The 20519-nt window shown below is 29.8% G+C and overlaps 1 protein-coding gene across 1 annotated transcript in view; it reads right to left on the reverse strand.

The window, feature by feature from the left end:
- LOC116773981 (nephrin-like) overlaps window positions 1-20519 on the reverse strand; it is a 90294-nt gene that overhangs the window by 19103 nt on the left and 50672 nt on the right. The window contains exons 3-5 of the mRNA XM_032666582.2: window positions 14958-15105; window positions 6147-6355; window positions 4725-4835 (exon numbers count right to left, since the gene is read on the reverse strand). Of these exons, the coding sequence (XP_032522473.2) occupies window positions 4725-4835; window positions 6147-6355; window positions 14958-15105 (468 nt within the window). The remainder of the gene's footprint in view (window positions 1-4724; window positions 4836-6146; window positions 6356-14957; window positions 15106-20519) is intronic.

Raw genomic sequence — 20519 nt, forward strand, 5'->3', positions numbered from 1 at the left:
AACAAATGAAATACGAATGATATAAAAAAGCGATAAAAAAATGAACGCATCCATATTTAATTGCGAGTCTCCGGTGCGCATCGACTTCGATTAATGAACAATGCGCCCCGAAATGGTAGCAATTTTTGTAACAAGCGGAAATTTTATTCTGTTAGATGAAAAAAAATATATAAGTTTACGGTTCGACTCAAATCATTTAAATACGGGGTCATATTTATCTCTGGAACTCTACTTTTTGAATTACATTAAGTAACATATATTTTTTTAATTTCAATACAAAATAAACTTGCAAGTATGAACAAACTATTATATAATTATAATTTTATATAAATTAATATCTAATAATATAAATTAAGTAAGTTTCATTTAATTTAAAAATTAGTAAAATATTGACATTCAACGTCCTTGAATAGTTTCAATTGAAAAGTAATTTTTGTATTAAATTTATTTTGTCTAATTCCATTATCGTTGAATTAGACCCTCTTACATACGCTGAATTAATTTTTATACATAAATACATCATATTTGATATAATATAATGGATATAATGAAATACATATTAAAAATACTACATTAAAACCTAGATTTATTTATAAAATATTTTAAACCATAAATTACATCAGTTACGTAAGCTGCTTCACGTATTCGCGGAACGAATAATTTGTGGTTTATGATGTCAAACTGCTTGCTCCTTAATTTTTTAACATATATATATACAGGGGTATGTGTGCGTGTGTATATATAATACCATAGCAAAAGTGTATAAATAAAATCACCTGATTAAGGAAGAGTATACCACATAATACGTATTTCATAAAAACAAATAACTATGAAATAAACGAATTAATTAATATTCTACTAAGCTGCTCATAACTCAGAGATGTCATGACCAATTTTTTTTTTTATTCTCTCAAAGACGGGACACAGATAACCACCTCAAACCTACTTTAGTGTTGCATAACTTTCGGTTTGGGAAGCGAGTGAAGTCTCGAAGTTATTCTCATCTAACTTGTGTACCGCTATCAGAATCAGAGATGTAATGTTACAAATGGCAATTATCAAAGCCACACCCGGCAATGGACTTCCAATTAAAGTATTATTTCGAACAATAGTCGCCCGGGATAACATGACATAGCAACATTGGACAGTCATCGTATTATAAACGACTTTATCAATTGACATTCACAACGATTTACTCCACAGCAGTAGAAAATGTATCCGTTCATTGAAATAAAACAAAAAATAGACCTGTAAAGCTACGTTAAATAAAACAAAATAAAAAAGCATTTTTATTACCTTTGTATGACAACGTCCCTTTGTTACAAATGTGTATATTCAAAAAATTATTATTTCGTGTGTGTTGTTCTCATCTTTTAATTAATTTTTACAAAAAAAAAATCTTAAAAATATTTTGAGTGTTAACGGGCAACATAAGTTATGGTAATACAAAACAATTACTCGAAATTTCATGGCCCTGAAACCTCACAGTGTTAGTGAAAAATTCGATAAACATCTTAATTTAGCTTTCAGCCACTTACAAAAACATAGTCTAAATTGAACTCCGATTGTGGATCCCATCTGTCATGATTGTCAAGTGTAACCTTTACCCTTATAATTACAAGCAATATGTCCACCTTGTTAGCGTTCGGTTTTGGTTACTCGAACAGAATTAATTTAAGTAATTGGACAGAATTTTCTACGCACATAGATTTTTATAACCATAAGACATATTTATTGAAATAATTAGTAACACTAACTATTAATCGATGAAAAAAAATCAATATCTATGGGAAAATTTATAGGAAAATGTATAGTTTTTTATTTCATTACAATTGGACAGTGCTTGGCTATTATGTTTCCTGATGGCAAGTAAAAATTTAGCCTTAAATGATAATCGCACCTTCCCAGTACGAGCTCTCTTTCCTCTAAGACTGTAAAATTTTAATTGGCAGCGCACGCAGACGAGGGCAAACTGTTTCGATTTCTGTATTTGACTCGTACGAAAACAGCATACGTATGAAATCGTCTCTATACGAGGAATCTACTATAAAAGGATGAAAGCTCGCTGTGGTCTATTTGTTAAAAAGGTAATTTAGGAATTGAATAAGCAATTCTTGTAATCCAAAATGTAGATTGCTCGGTGTGAATAACTGTATCAAATCTAGAAGTAAAAGATATTCCGATGACACTATGCCATAAAGGCAGTATTTTTACAATGCTGCTAAACGTCACATAAGCTTCCGAAGGTATTTTCTTATCTTTAATAACCATTCAAAATTAAATCGACAATCAAATTCAGCTGATAATAATTGTGCTTGAAAATTTTATCGATTTACAAAATAATTCTTGTTGATAAAATAGGTTTCTCAATTTTTACTATGTTACTAAAACAGAATAATATTTTGATATAATTTACATTAATACATTTTTATTCCGACGTCAACAATCATTTTTTGTTTATAATATAAAGATATATTTACTTCATTTTTATAGAATATGAAGTAATAAAATTTTCAAAATTACATATAAAATTATTTATCTATATATAACACTGTAATAATTTATTTTTCTCCTCGCCCATTATCAATTTCGAGACTTCAGTCCTAATCTGCTTATTATTTCGTAAAACGGGACCGTAATCAATATGTTTAGTGCTTCGGTTACAGTAAAACTTTACCGCCAACTCAGCTCAGTCCAGCCGACGTATAAATTTTAACGAGATACCGTAAATAGCCTTAATGCTGAAATTCGTGGCTTATTTCTTTCAGCCATAACGCAGGCCCTATGATGTTACATAAAAATCTATGTAGCACCTTTTACCAACGTTTTTGTAACATATTCGTAAAGTACTATATGTATTCAGCCAGTACTGAAATGCTACCTGATTCGATCTGAATATTTTTATATGTTTTACTTGATCGAATACCAACCACACAGGAAAACAGATGCCTTTTTAATTATTAACTTAAGCGAGACATATTGATCTTTACAAAACTCAAATGTACGAAAGCAACCACTTCTATATCTGTTTCATAATCAACAGTGTCTGATTTTTAAACAGTAAAGAACTTTTTGTTTTAATGTGAAATTAAAACAAATAAATTATAAAATTATAATCAATTACCTGCTAGAAATACTCGGTTGAGAAATGAAAAAGAGTTTTAAGTGATTATATCCCGCCTTGATAATGACATTAGTATATGAATAACTTTGACAAACTCAATAATTTATGCAAAAGTAAAAAAAAAATCTCCTCGACCGATCTTTAAGCTATACAATCTGCATTTATTTCTATAACGCAAACGTAACAAATCAGAATATAACTTTTTCCACCTCAACTAAAATCCCAAAAACTCTTAAATTTCCACTATAAATAATAAAGCTATTAATAAAACCGGCCTAAGCACTTTCCGCACTTGGACCATTTGTCCGGATTAGCCGTTAATGTGTTCAGACCCTAATGGTTTAAAATGATACTGCTTTGTATTTATCATTCGCTTTGTCTACGGTTTTATAAACAATATCCATGACAAAACACAAATCTCATTGCCCTTTGTTATGATATCAAATAATACAAATATTATAACAGCATTTACATAATTTATTTCATGTTAATGCATTTAAAAATTAATTTAAAATTCTCCGACTTGACAATTTTATGACGTACGTATTCGTAGCTGTTTTATTAGTGCTTGGGTATGAGTAATAGGAAATAATTTTCCCTTGTAAATTTATATAAAAACATATAATAATTTAAAACTGAAACGGTTATGACGACTAAATATCTCTATAAAGGTGTTGTAAGGAATCTCAAACTGAAATTGCTATTCAAATAATTCATCATATTTTTATTATTCCAATATCGAGCGATAAATAATATGAAAACTGTACTGAAGTTAGATTTATTTCCACTACCGGAGAAACACGTCTATTATAAAACATTCAAAACGGTCATTTATACCCTTCCACTTCGCATACTATTTCCTAGCCTATCCGTCAATACTTACCAATTTGTATATTATTTCTACTGAAAAATATACTTTATTATACAACAATAAGATACAAAATCCCCCAGCAGCCACGTGAAGTCGGGATTGGAATTCTTAAAAATCTGTATAAATAACTCAAGTTGGGGAATATTTTTGAAAAAGTTTTGCACTATGAAAATAGTGTAGCCATTTTTCATTGTAAGGTTTTCAATTTTTATTATTTATAAAAGATATTGTTTTTACCGAGTTTTCTTTTCACGAAGATATAGTTAGTTATTACTAAGTTAAATTTCATTACATAAATCTAGAAAATGTTTTTTTAATGATTTAAAAGTAAATGATAATCCACGTGATGTATCCACAATATTAGGACGCTAACTATATGACTCTTTTAAAAGAAAATATAAATAAAGAACAAAAATAACATAATATTAACAAATGACATTTCCGGTGTAAGCGACGGAGCATTTTTCATTCTGATGTTAGGAAAGCTTTGAGAAAATATACATTATTTTCATAATTCTTGATACAAATGTTATTTTTTATAATGAATATCCTTGTGTATATTCTCTCTCTCTCTCTCTCTCTTAGTAAGTGGCGTTTCCTTATAATTTTCGCCAAGGTCATGTGTCGATATTATACTAAACTATGTGAAGAGGGATTTGTGAATGAACAAGGTCGCGACTAGAGACTAAGAACTTTGGTATATATTTAATTAAAATATTTTTTACTTACCACCTCTCAGCTCACAGAGCAGAGTGAAGTTACCACCTTCTTCCAACGGACCTACCACTCCGGCCACGTCACGACCAGCTTCGTCGTAGAGTAGTAACTGATGAGGCGGTACTGTGGTTTTAAAAATAACCAAAATTTAAGCCCTTACATGTCCCAACTCTAACGAAAACGTTCTCTTAAAGTGTAACGAATTTTCCGCTCCAAGTATTTTAGGGCTATAAGATACGATTCAACTAATACGAGGGTCCCTTATTTTTTTGTTCACAGACCCACAGAAATTTTGATGAATATAATATTTTTTGAAATATATCAATTTTATTGGAAATTCTAACGTCATTATACACCGTTTGGGTTGTCAACTTTTAACACGCTTTCCACTTTAATATTTCGCTGTTCGAATTTAGCATTTTTGTCGACCACAGTTTCTGCACCGCTGCATCTGTTTCCGTTTCAATAAACCCTTTACAATGAAATTTTACTACAACAAAGTGAAAGGGTGCACGTCATTATAGAGTATTCGTGAATTAAATTTATACTAAAAAAAAATACACATTCTACACATGAGACATTTTCGTGTTTCAACTAAAAGATTATGAAATATCTTGGTTACTATATTATTATACATTTCAAAAATAACCATAATAAGGTTCATAAATTAATTTGATTGTAAGAAAATTAATGTAATATAACGTTTCTAATTACATCTACAATTAATAAGGTCGACTTATAGATTTAAAGCAAATAACAAGGGCTACAACTAGTTGCTCGATCAGTCCAGCGATCTTGAGTCACCGGACTGGTTGAGGTACATATATGAGGGTAAAACTGAGCTTGTTTAAAAAAAAGCTGATCGCTCTGAAAAAATAATCAAACAAGTAGCAATTTATTCGAAGTTAAGTAAAAGATTGCAGTGTAAAAGTTTGACCGGTAAACTAATTACTTTTTATTTGACAGAAACTAAACAAAACGGGCACCAAAATTAAGTTTTCACTCCACTAAATACAACTTGTTAACAATAGTTAATTATTATTAATACATATAATGTCATCTAATACGCGATATCCATTAACTTTAACAGCAATAAACTTCAAAAGCGAAGACGTACTTGTGCGTTATTTGATATATTAAGTCGATCTGTTTGTCAACTAGTTGAGTAAATCACATAAGTGTTGACTAAGCACCTTCCAGCTGATTCACTGACAATTTAGCACTTTAATACGTGTGGAACAAATGTTGAAACAAGACTACTAAATTGTTTAACAAATATTATGTTCTTCGAGTATTTTAAGGATAAACAGAGATAAAATTGAATTTGCTTTTGAAATCGACTATATGAAATCTCCGCGTACATTGTTCTCTGAACTTCCATAGTATAGGGCTAACATCAAATATCTTTGACTTATAAATTAATGGGCCACTTACCAACAACGTTAAGCCGAATTTGAAAGTTTCTGGTTGGAGAATTCTTGAAGTCGACTCTGCATCTATAGATGCCTTCATCATCAAGCTGAACAGCGTCCACAGTGAGGGACGAGGGTCTGGACATGGTTACAAAGTAGGCTCGTCTTCCGAATGCGAGAGGATCTGACCAATGCAGCGCTTTGTTAAAACTGCGGCCCCGAACGTCAAAACTGAAATGGTTTTTATTTGCATCAGAAAATAATCATGTGAAAGAAGACATGAAATAAAATACGACAATACAGTTTAAACAAAGCACTCTAGACTAGGACTGGTGAATTGCATCTGCATATTTTATTTATTTAATTTTCCGATTGTACCAATAATATAATAAAATAATTCATATCTTAATTTTATGATTTTGTTAAAACGTATGCTAATTAGCTTCAAAAGGTTCATTCCATTAGAGTTTTAAATGCAACCGCAATAATATATTTGTTAACAAACAAAATTTACACGTACTACGTATGAGATAAAGCCTAAAATAGGCTATGATAGACATGTTGTGGACTCTGCATCCTGTTAAACCGTGATAATCCATAGGACCTGACCACAGCCAAACTTTTCTCCAACTACGGAATATGTATTTGTCCACGTCAAACTTTCACTTTTTGCAAAAAGATTTAAGTTTTTGACATTTAGGTTTTATATTTTTCAGAGGAGTCTTTTTTATTTTTTTCATTTCAAGGGGATCGTTCCTATCCCCCGACCGACATCTTGGAAAACAGATGCATGGGATTTTCTAGTAACCTCTCTAGGCATTCCTATGGATATTTTAAATCACAATTTATAGAAGAGAGTGAATTTAACCTTAAATTGACGTCAGAAAGATTATAATGGTTTACCTTTGTAATTTTTACAAAATTATAACTACATACATACATAAAAAAATAATAATATCAAATAGGATAAATTACTCACAGTGACGCCAAATCTTACTTTGTTATTCCGTAAATAATTATATTCTGAAACGCAGTCTGTACATCAGAGAAAGTATAAAAACAAAGGTTTGAAAACCTTTTTCTGACATTAATACGTTCATTAATTTATCACATACAAGTTTTTTTACATTGGGCCTACTAAGACGTTTCGTAAAATAAAGATGTCTTAAGACCTTTATTTCGTAAGTGGTAGGGAAAATTTCGAAGCGAATTAATCTTAGATAAAATAATTAAATTTTACAAATTTATTGTCAACATAGATCATATAAAAAGTGTCCGTTAGATTACTGTACAGTAATTAAATTGTATGATCCAAATGTATTTTAAATTTATTTCAGTTAATCTTAGTTCATAATTTTTTAACTTCCATTTTACGAAAAGAGTAACAATAAAGTTAAATAATGTCACAAAAAATATTCTGTACGATTTCAAGGTCATGAGATCATACAGCAAGGAAACTTTTGCACCTGTTATTCCGAAAAGGCGACCGGGGTCAACCGGGGACCCACACAAAATTAAGCTTTTACTAATCCTACTATAAATCAAAAATATAAAGTTGACTCCTCCGAAAAACTTACGCTAACAGTAATAAAATAAAACCTTTCAATAAAGCCTAATATATAAAAAAAAGTATAACGACAATAGAAATAATATTTTAAAGACATTTTAATAGATTGTTGAAGCACTTCGCGCGAAATACAATATGGTTTTCGAATGCGATTTCAAATGTCACAATGAGCTCTTAATTCCAGTGAATGAATGACGGGACTCTCATTTTTATTTTTCTTTCCATTTCTCTTAATATATCAAATCTCAGAATAATTTAAGAACTGACTGTCAACGTGAAATAAGATGAAAATTTTGTAATGATATTTAAGATATTCACGGAATTAAGATGTTCAAATAAAACTATATTATAAGAGTTCGTTCGCTTTTACAAATAATTTTTTTTTCTAACTGAACATTTTGAAACGTTATACCATAGTTATTCAGAGACACACAGGATGTATTTTAATAATTTAGTCGCTGGATTAATTAGTTCCTTAGTTTAACCTTCAGTTGACGCCTTTCTCCCACGACAATATAACAAAAATATGTCTTAGTTTGAAACAGCAAATCTTTTATTCTAAAACGACTTGTAGTCTCAAAAATACTGAGTACCTAGGATTTTCGCGAGTATTCATTTAAATACTGAGTACCGTTTGACAATAATTTGACATTATATCTCGTTTACTAACTCAAATTAAAGTATAAAAAAATAAACAAAACAATTTTTTTTATTTGAGAGCAATAAAAAATCAATTTCTTTTATAAAAATGTCACTCAATGACTGTCTATTGAGTTTTGCCTATCATTTCGTTGTCTCTCAGACGTGTTCTCTAAGATAGTCTAGACTTAGGTGACTGTACACCGTATATACGGGGAAGTGAAACATTTACTCAGAAAGCTTTAACAGTATTTGACCCTGTTTCAATAGTGCTTAAACGTAATGAAGCGATGATCAACACAGAGTGATTTGAGGTAGCTGTAGATAACTATTTAAGCAATCAGTTGACTTTTGTTATCCTGTTGCAAAGTCAAATTGTTTGGGATGCTTCAGCCTGCATCTGTATTCGACTGAATTACTTCTATGATTTTCTACCTACTCGTGATGCTTGGGCCTGAAGGTACAGGAGATATGGCCATCTCAAGTTGGAATCTAAGAGTCCCAGTTTAAAACAATATTTGAGGATGGTGTTGTTGTTGCTTAGCCTTCCACCACCTACTTGTGTTCTTCTCATTACTCTCCACCCACCATTTGTTCTCTTTTAAATATATCTTCTCATAAGAAAGTCTATTTCAAAATATTTTTTTCATTATTTATTTTCTTCAACTTTAGCCACTTCAGAAAATGCTCCAAACGTGTTAAAATGTATAGTTACATATTAAACATGTGTTGTTTCCTTCTATTATGTTACATGCTTTTACATTAAAGCATCTCAGTACTCAAAAAGTATTGTGACAATATTGATGTTGTAGTTTTATAACGGATCGAATAGCTTGCTAGAGATTCCATGAGATAAGAAAAAAATCAGATATAAAAATGGTTTAAAATAAGACTTCGGAACTGCGCGACCAGGTTTCTATTAATCATAAATTATAAATTTATTAATTTATATGATGACTAAATTAATGAAACGAAAAGAATAATTGCAATATAATTAAATCGCAATTAAAAATAAAAATCCCAAACGTAATATCAAATTTAAATGACATTCTGTGAAGAATCCAAATAAAAAGAGGAATGTCCAATAACTCAATATTAAATTATAAATCTATTGATGTTGATTTTAATAATCAATAATTAAGAAGCCCTTATTAATTATTATTGACAAAACTAACTCGTAGATTTCTCATCCAGTATATTAAAATAAACTTTTAATAAATATTGAATATGTTTAGGTAATGTAATTAACACCAGAAAAAATATAATCAGTGTTAATGAAATATCACAACCATATCTTACGACGATTATTCGTGTAAGTATTTAAACATTTTTTGTGTGTAAGAATCATATTTATATCAAAAGAATCGAATGATTCCAAATATTATTCAGGTCTTAATTCAATAAACTTTGTCAGCACACAACCTGATTGAGCATGATGTTCAAACAGAGTAAAATAAAATTCAGTTGATTCACATCGGATTTGTTCAAATACCCGCATTATAAATTTTGTTTTTAGCTTTTATTGTATTTAGTACGGCTCTTTATTATTTTGGCTCTGAAATATTTTGTCCACTGAATATATATTTTTTTAATCCAATAATCCTTCCTACAATATTTGTTGAATTTAACTCTGTTGCACTGGAAAAAAAGATTACGAAATATAAATTTTCTTGCCACTATCTAGTGTTTTTTACTTTAATATTGAAGGCTGTTGAAAAGAGTACAAAGATAATTTAAATATTTATAAAATAAACGTGACTTCAATGCACATATTGAAGAGGTTTTATTTGCCTAAACATAACTCTTTATTTGCCTAAACATAACTCTTTCAGAATTTAACATAACAAAATAGATATCAAAACAAACAAAGGTGCAGACAACAATAATGTACGAAATTATTTACGTAATGAAATATAGTATTATTGTAAGCAATAAAATTTATTTTGTACAGATGATAATAAGATGCATCAAATTAAATACCACAATAGAGTTTAAGCCAAACCACAGTTATATATGTCCTTGCTTCATTAAGCCGCTATTAAATCTACGAAGCAATTGCTTGAATAACACTGGCTTTAAACCCGGCTAGATATTCATTAATAAGGAGATTCTGCTATTCGGCTTCTGTATTTTTGGTATTAATACTTGGCTAGATATAAGGTATGGATAAATTTTCTCGTACACGATATTCTGCTATATGGCATTGCGTGTCTTTATTCGGATGGATAGGAAGTTTTCCATGTCCGTACGTCACATTATTACTTCAAGATATAAATTTGTTTTATTGACGTGCTTTTTTTTTATTTTCCATTTATTCTGATTTTGAAATTTAATAAAAAACTACAAAAGATTGAATTAAGTGAAGTTTTTGGAACGATAGAAGAAATTATATGGTAATCATTTTATGTTTAGACCAAATTTATTTAAATTCTCAATTTGCTCATTCATTGTAAACTGAGTAAATTGTCAAGATGACGTGATCTTTTTTTTGTTTTAATTTTACGCATCACGAGAACGTGCTCAGAACCAGTATAGTTACATTCTGTAACATTGTGAATATTTTGTATTTCATAATAAATATAAATATTTCACATTTAATTTAGATCCTGCTTTACAAAACAAATATTTAGGATCCTTTCTTCAATTATAAATTAATGTTTTTTCTAAAGATTTATTAATCTTAATTAATACTGAGAAGGAATGTAAGAAGAAAAGTATGTGAATTTAATAAATATATAATTTGTCTCAATCAATAGACTTAAATTTCATCCCGCTTTCGCTTGTGACTTGTAATGTGACAATGAAGTCAATGAAGCATCCAGCCTACGGAACGTTCTTCTATATTTCAAGATTGTGACGTCAGAAATACGCTGACGAACTATTTGGTAACAAACACACTTACTCCGAGAATTACTTCAAGTGCTCCGCGTAATGAATATTCTAGGAACGAATGAATTATGGAGATTAAGACATCTGTTTGATTTTGAAATGAGTCTTGGCTTAAAATTAAGACGTCGTACGAATAGCATATGTATCTACAACGAATTACTTTGACTCAGGGATCGTGACTCCATAAATGAATAAATAACGCCACTCTGGTTTAAATTTCACGTGGACACGACAGGTATAGTCAGAGTAACGTAGTTCTTTTATTTTAAAATGTGCCGCGACAATATCCGAAAATACAATTTTATTTAAGTTCACATTTCCGTAAATTTTTAGAAACTTTTATGCCACCGAACACCAAATATCAAATAAAATCAGCGGGTAAGAGTACTCTTCTCGAAGAAAACTTTACTAGTTACCACCTGGGAGTCTTCAAGAGGTGCTGAGTTATTGTCAAACTTATTTTTATGTAATCCAAATGAAAAGATCGTATGAGCAAAACCGACAAATCGTATTATACCAAACAGGAATCACAGTCTTGAAATATAAAAAACAGCCAAGACCAAACAAAAATGACATAAATGCATTACAGTTATTATTAAAGAAGGAATGGTAAAACTTGTTTTTTTTTAAATACTACATACTCGCGATGCAGCAACCATGAATTACATTTAAATGCCTACTCGCAAAAGCCTTAAGTCTCATTAGGGTAAAGTAATATCATTTAGGGAAAAAAAATAAAATGGAAAAGAAGTAAAGAAAGATTTTTCAAACTTGTACCACACAACGTGTAACGAAGCGGTAAGACACTTTGAGTCTTCTGCTCCAATGAAATTTCAATATCACCAACATTGCCGAGTTGGCAATCGAGAAATAGGATTGTATGTCCGTGTACATCTTTCAACGGGTAATTGGAAAATATTTACTACCTATTTCTTGTGGACAAATATATATTTTTAATAATTCCACAAAAATGTTTGACACAAAAAAGAAATGTCTTAATACGTAAGTAAAAATTCAATCGAAAAAACGTAGATTAAAAAAAAACCAAAATGTATTTCATCCAGTGTTTGATGTAAGTATTGAATAAGTTTCATTGACTTTAACCCTGTTACTAAACCTAGGAATGCTCAAAAGAAATCCTGCAGATTAACCAAAATTACTTAAACCATTGCAGATAAAAAAAATATTAACTCCACACGCCTTATTATGATTATGGCAACACAAAGCAACAGAAAACTAATTCTTAATATATTTTCCACTGTAATATAAATAATGTTACATTAAAATTTCATTAAAATATGTGATATAAATGTATCAATCATCTAATAACACAATTTTAGCGACTGTTCGCTTTGAACAGAATCATCCATCAAATTACTCAAATATAATGAACGACAAACACGGATCAGATATTTTCGAACCATTAAACAAAATTGCATATTTGTGAAATGGCAATTTAGTTGGCGTTAATATGCACCTCATGTCAATCATCTGCGTGGATCGTTTCTCTCAATAATCCACTTTGTGAAACGCCTCGTTTCACTCAGGGATGTCATCTCATCGACATTATATCGACTAATGTGAAAGTGTTTTTAATTTATTTTTTTTTACTCAAACCGAATATAGTAATTGAATTCAGTTCCTGATACCATTATCATAACTGTTTAATCGGCTTAAAAATGAAATTTTATTCATAATAATAATATTTGATTGCTGACAACCCTGTGATCGTTAACGAGGTGTGTACAGTCGGTGATCGGCTGAGCGCCTTCTACAGCTCAAATTTGCCCCTCATAAGAGGATTTTATGTACTTACGAAATTTGTTAAGCATGTATCTTTTTAATAGAATGAGATGTATTCTAAGACATCCATCGTGAACCGTAGACTATTCAAATGAGAACATAGACCACTTCTGAGATAATCATTAATTACAATTTAAATTTTAAAAAATCTGAGGTTTCGATACGAGATAACGTTAATTATAAACTATGACAGCAAAAAGAAACCAAAATATCAACACAATAAGTTATAAATAAACGTTCAAAATGTGTTTCGAACATATTTATAATCATCTTTTATTTGACCTCATTAATTTAAAAAATAAGGATTGAATTAGTCAACAACGATGTCACGCTCTGGAAACTCAATAGATTTTCCTTAAAAATATAAGATTTTTAAAATTATTATTGACATAAAAATATTTAAGGTTTAAATTAAAGTATCGATTTAAATTTTCGAAATATCATTTACTCATAATACCAGCCTACTTGTAAATATAAATAATTTAACAACAACGTCTTAATTAACAGGGTTGCCATCGTAAATAATAATCGAAGCCGGGCAGCAATAAATAAAACTTATCATAACAGTAAAAGGAATGTTCAATTACGTATCCAAGTGCACAATAACAATTAATCACGGAATCCATTAACTAAAGCATCATTAATAATGTGATCAAAATAAAATCCATGTCTATTGAGAGATGTCTATATGGAACCAGTTACGGGCTATCACCAAGTATACACGCCGGTTTTCATAAACATAGATGATATGCTGATTACTTTTGTATGTATCCGATCACCTTATTCCAGCTGGGTCATTATCTTGAATTAAATTCCAACCTGTATTATTTCTCGTGTTTTTTTGTTTCCACAAATATTTTATATAAAAAATTCATATAACTATTAATATCGAACGAGATAAAACTGAGCTCGCAAAATATGTATTCATTCGTGAAACGATTCATCTATGTTCAGACACATAAATTACTATTTCACAGATATTGGCAATACATATACGACTGATATTACTGAACATTTTACCTACATTTTAGTTTTCGATACGGCCTTGTCATGCTAGTGTTATTGATGACGAAGATGAAAACTCCTCTGAAGTTTTTCTCTTTATTGAATTTCATTATTCATTGCTATGAATATATTTTTAAATAAAAAAAAATTGTTATAAATAAAATTTAAGTTTATATTTTTTACGTTAAGCCGAAATGTTTATAGACATATGACGTAGGACATCTGTAAGTTATTATTTGGTTAAATAACGATGTACCATAAATATAAGCTTCCTTGCGACAAATAAATAAGGCATTCGAATAGAAATGCCATTGAACATCTGTGGTTAGAATATGCTTAGTTTAAAAACATATATAAACATAGTAAGTACATATATTTGTTTGTCTTAGATCAATTAAGATCCTGTTATCTCGTATGCATGCCCACAATTGACTTTTCAGTGGAAACCACAATCAGAATACATATATGCGGATTATAAGGCAAGCGTTTGGTTCCAATGCAAACCTAGTAATCACCGGTAATCATCTGTAATTACATTAATGTTATCCAGCGTTACATTGGCTTTGCGCACAGCTATTCCAGGATTTAGACTATTGAATAATTTACATACAACTTAACATGCACACTCAATGGTCCTTAAGCATTGATCAAGCCTATGAAGAGGCATGGGTTTGAACTGAATATTTAAATTCAAGAACTTGCAGTCCAAAACAAATTCACGTCGATGAAACTATCACTCTCATTTAAAATTTTCAATTTGAATTTATACTTAATAACTATATTGATACGAAATCTATTTAAAATTTTATTATCTGATTAATATGAATGTATCTGTTTGTTATAAATATTAGTTTATATTCAATGTTTTCTATTCGATTTAGACGTATATTGTAACCGCATTTAGGATTACAATTCTATGAGAATACAAACCTGTATAGCGGTTTGCCGCCAGCGTGTCTGAACCAGAGGACCATGTACACTCTGTCCTCGTTGGAGTCCGGCTCTATATCGCAAGGCAGTGAGGCGGTTCGCCCCACAACTGCCTCTACATCCATTGTAGAAACTGGAACAAAGTCAACTAGATTTGAATTGATTTGAGCGCTTCAAAGCGGCTTAGAGATACTCGTAATATGAATAATAGATGGAATTGTTTAGTAATTACATGATATATGTATTAGTCATATACAATGTTAATATATAACTGAACTTTTTAACAAAACAGAATAGTTTTAGTAATATCAATTAAATCATTGTCATTTACCTCATTTGTTAACTTAAATCAAGTATAACTTAAATCGAGTAAAGTCAATATAGTTTTAACTAGAATTTCACACGCGATTTTTGAAGGCAATTATATAACAAAGAAAAAACTGCTGTAAACCAAGTTCATAAACGATTTTAATTGTCAGTAATCCTTAAACAGATATCAATGTGAGCTTAATTCAATATCATGCCCCTTCCAATGAAACATACATCACAGATAAATTATAAAATATTTTATCACTTAAATGTTATGAACATACTCTAAATGCGTGGTATCCTTTATACATATTTATTAAAATAACTATTAAATTCACTTATTAAAAAAAGGTTTCCTGTCAGTAGTGGGAATACAATGTTATCAAGACCTTATCGAACGAGCGAATGAATGATTGAGAGCGATGAATGGAACAAATAAAGATCTTTTTAACAGTAACGGATCCATTAATATTATTTATTCCGTTGCAGTAATCCTTTAATTGGATTTTATATTTATTACGCCATTTCGTTCATTACTGCAGCTTAATTTTAATGTGTAGAGCTATCACGATTGATTTACAACTAGTTTTATAAATTAGTCTTTATGATAATTCGTCTCAACTATTTCAATAAAAGGGCTGAGGCGTCTCATTAAATTTTATTTTAAAAATGTTAGTTAATAACACAAAAACACCTAAAATGAAAATTTTATGTGCAATTAAAAACCACGCAATTCAATCGTTTCAAATTAAGTTACTTTTTACTTTATCTTCCATCAACCGTATTGACAATACTGTTTTACTATATATGTATGTATGGTACTGAACGGGAAGTCAGAGGTAAGGTAATTTAGGCACATAAAAGTGCGTTGATAATTATTTTCTATTCAATATGCGGTTTTATAATTTACGTGGCTATGAATCGTCCGTAGAGACTCATATTTCACGGTGCGTCACTTTCACAGCAGTTTCCTCATTACATAACTATTACTGTTATTTTATGAGCGGTTTATTATACACGTGCCATAATTAAATTGGGAGGCTTTGAAGTGTTTTAATCATTTTGTGAATAGTTAATTTACTAATGGTAATTTACAAATGTATCTTAAAAAATATTAATAATTTTCGATTGGCTACTGAATCAAGAATGTGATATATTGTGTGTAATTAAAGTAATTTTATAAAAAAAAACTCTTAAATGTATGTGTTTCTATATCTTGATAAAATTTTTCTTGATATTTAATCGACGTTAAACATATTTTTACTTGCTAGATATCTACTTGGCACCCCAACGAGCACACTTTAATGCCAAAATTTATAACTATATTTTCGTTTTATCAGAACCTTCCTCTCACCGGATCCCAACAGTTTCTGATATTTGAAATTTAGCGCTATTTCCAAATAAAGTTATTTAGTATGGCCACAAATTTTGGTTAAACATAAATCAATTTATCTCTCCAATAATATGTAGTATAAATTAATAAAAATCATAAGTAACGGTAACCATTGTTAACGCAACAACAAGATCGGCAATATAAAACACAGCTAATCATATCTTAATTTTTTTCTGAAAACGAAAAAGAACGTTATAAATTTTACGAAGTCTGTCTGTGTGTTTTTGTATATTGCATGACAGCTCTCTGAGGGATCGATCTAACTACGATGCGGTTTTTTCATATGAAAGCCAGTTTTCTTGCGGTGGTTCTTAGCTGTGTATTGTTAAAATAAGCCCTGTTGTGTAAAAGTGTGAACACCTTTTCAAAATTTTATAAGTAGTATTGCCCAAAATCTTGCCTAATTTTAGCAAGACCAAAACTATGACTGACTGTGCAAGATTTAAGCAAGAACAAGATCAAGTCTGCGAGACTCTTGCGTCTTGCAGTTAGGACTGAGTGTCGTGTCAGGAAGTAAGCGTAGAAGTTCGGAGTATACGCGACGGCTTCTATTGCTCATACAAACAATCGTCGCCGCCGCGCCGCACGCACAATATTCGACACTGTTTGATTGACGCCACAGAGTACAAATATTCTAAAGAATAAAATAAGATTTCGGGTGCTTAGAATGGACGCGAATACATTATGCTGATGTGTTCTGTGTGGTTTTAAACACAAGGTGCTTAAATATGTCGTTACCCATTTAATAAACGTTGTAGACGCTTTTAATACACTTCAAACGTGTAAGAATTTTCTATAATAGTAATCGAATAGTATAAAAAGCGAGCAATAAGATTTATGTACTGTTTAGGAGCCCGAATATAATAGTGTATTAGAGAATTATTTAACTAAATAAATTGATGTATTGTCTGTTGCATCACAATATATTTTTGCAAATATTCATTTACATGTAAAGAATAAATTTTAACACGGGGAATAAACTCCAGAGTCAGTGGTTCGGACAGGTTTAATTTAAATTATATACTTATCATATATAATATAAGAAATTGAACCATAGAAAACAAACGAAACTTAGAGAAAATACTAGTACATAGAATTTTGAAGAAGAAAATATATATATATATATATCAGCGCGTTTTCGTTGTAGAAAGAACTGACGCAGTCTGATTAAGTAAATAAAAAAAACATTAAATATGGTAATTATGACACTTAATTGAAGTATCGAAATAAGAAAAACGAAAAATAAACTATATAGAATATGCGTAATCAAATTAAATGTAGTATGTTACCGAGAAAATGTTTATTTTCTTAATATTTCAAAAGATACAGTTACAAAATTATTTAAATTGGTTCACAATTTACACCATGTTTTAGTACATTGAAAATTATTAAATATAAACGTTTATTAATAAATAGATTGACTCCCGCGGCACACAGTTGGTAGCTCAGTTGGTTAGTTGGAGCATCGGCGCTGATTGCTTAGGTCGTGGGTTCAAACCCCAGCCAGTGTCAGTCGATTTTTTGTACTTCTCATGAAATGTTTAGACATTTGTTAATTTGGTTGGTCTTTACCGTGGCTATGTTTATTCAAGCATAAAATGTACCTACTCCGCTGCGTTATTGTAATATATAAAGTAACATTTAATAAATAGCGACAGGCTTATAGGTTATCCCAAGACTTGCGAGACTCTTGCTGTAATACCAAGAGCAAGACTAAGACTGGAAAAGCAAGACCAAGACCAAGACTGGCCAAGTCTCGTCTTGTTCCTGCATTTGGGCAACACTAGTTGTAAGGCGTCAAATATAATCGATTTGATTAAAATGTATTAACTTAGTTGTATTGTATTATTAACCATTTCTTGATCTGCATCGTTTATACTAAATTTAACGAGTTCCTTTACCTACAATAAGACCTTTTAACTCGCGCAACTGTTTGACAGTATCTGGAAATAAAATCTTCGAAGCATATTGAAAGTTTTCTAAATGAGCCAAAATGTAAAGAAAATGATTTTGTTAAATCATAATTATCACATTGACGTTATAAACGGATTATATTTACGTGTATAACAATTATTTAAACGAATAAAATATTGAAAGTTGAATATAAATCGAGATTAAAGTTTTTAAACATAAAATATGTACGTAAAAAGTGCGGTGTAACCATCCGGACACTTCGTTTTAAAAATGTATGAATGACGAATAACAATCCGTTTTCATTTCACGGGCTCGCATCGCACATTTATTCCTGGATATTTTCGAATTATTCGAAATTATTTTAGTTCAATTCCAATTGATTTTGATTGTTGTTTTAATTGAATTCTCCATTTTTTTTTTTTTTATTAAAATCTCATTCGATTTCATCTACAGTTCTTTGTTTGTGCTAGAAGAATGACTATTAATTATATAAAAAAAAAAGATTTATAATTAATAAATTTTATATTAAGTGTATTATATACGGGTTTATTTTTGATTACTAAATATCTCAGTTCCTCAACGGTACATGGCTATAAACTTTGATATATACTATATAGTATTATATATATTTTAATATGTAATGACGGCAAGTTTGGAGACATGACTTCCTGTTTCCTATGTATGTACAAACACCAGCAAGTCTTTATCGTGCGTCGTTTGGCCGCTGGTGGTCGTTACATTTTACGTGAAATAAAACGTACCGCATTCAGATGTAATAACTTTTATAACGTCGTAATTCCTTGAAGTTCAAATGTTATAATCATAGAATAATTCTGTTTATAGTTGTAATGACGTCACGGTTTATGTAATATATTAAATATATACGTTCATTTATAAAGATTTGTTATATAATATATATAAATAAGTTTCTCAAGTTATGTGTACAGCATCAAACGATGTTAATCTTTAAAAAAATATCTCGTTACTATCATGTTATTCGTATAAAATTGTTATTATTGAATTATAAAGAGATTAAATATGTCCAATAAAAATTCCAAGCCTAAAGCTGTTCGGAGCAGGCAAATCCCTTTAGAAAAATAATTTAAGCCGATTACCATAAGGTAGAGACTGATTTAAATAAGATCTCAATATTCTCATTCTATTTGTGTATTCTTTATGTAAACAATGATTTCTTTTGTTTTATGTACAACACAAAATATTCCAAAGATATAACAAAGTTAAAAAGTTTAAACATGACATTTAATTTTACACAGTCTAACAAAGTGTTATATGATATATACCGGAAATAGCGTAATATGAAAAACAAAACAGGCTTCTTCAATAGAAGAAACAGCCATTTTCTTCTCGTTAATAAGCTTTTTACTCAATTTTTTGTCGCGAGTCGTATCATGGCGTAATGATGGTCGTTTAGCCAAAAAGATAGTAACATTTTATATAGACCATTTCTTGACTTGTATATTTTGCCCTGGACTTCTTTCGTGTTTTTGAATAATGCCCTACTTAAATAAAAAAACTAATAACCTTGGAATTGTCGTGCATTTTAAGCAAAAAAAATTAGACCTATTTCTTTAAGACGTTCTTAACAATTGGTATGAAATAGATTAAAAAAAAATATATATTACATACAATTTTTAAATTCAATATATACTATGTAGATATGATTCGTTTAAGACATACATTACTGATGAGATTATTATCAGGAAATTTCAAATTATATCCGTAGTTTCAGGTAGAGAGAAGATGACATACAAAATACATACACATATAAAAATTATGGGAAAAAACAGATTTATTGTAGAAAATATATTAAAGGTTTTTATAAATATGAAACATTTATCTATTATTATCATAATAATTTGATATTGAATAAGTAACAACGTCAAATACAATAACATATTACATTTATTGATAAAGTCCGCATTAAT

This window comes from Danaus plexippus, chromosome 20, assembly GCF_018135715.1.
Source record: "Danaus plexippus chromosome 20, MEX_DaPlex, whole genome shotgun sequence".
NCBI classification, from domain to species: Eukaryota; Metazoa; Arthropoda; class Insecta; order Lepidoptera; family Nymphalidae; genus Danaus; species Danaus plexippus.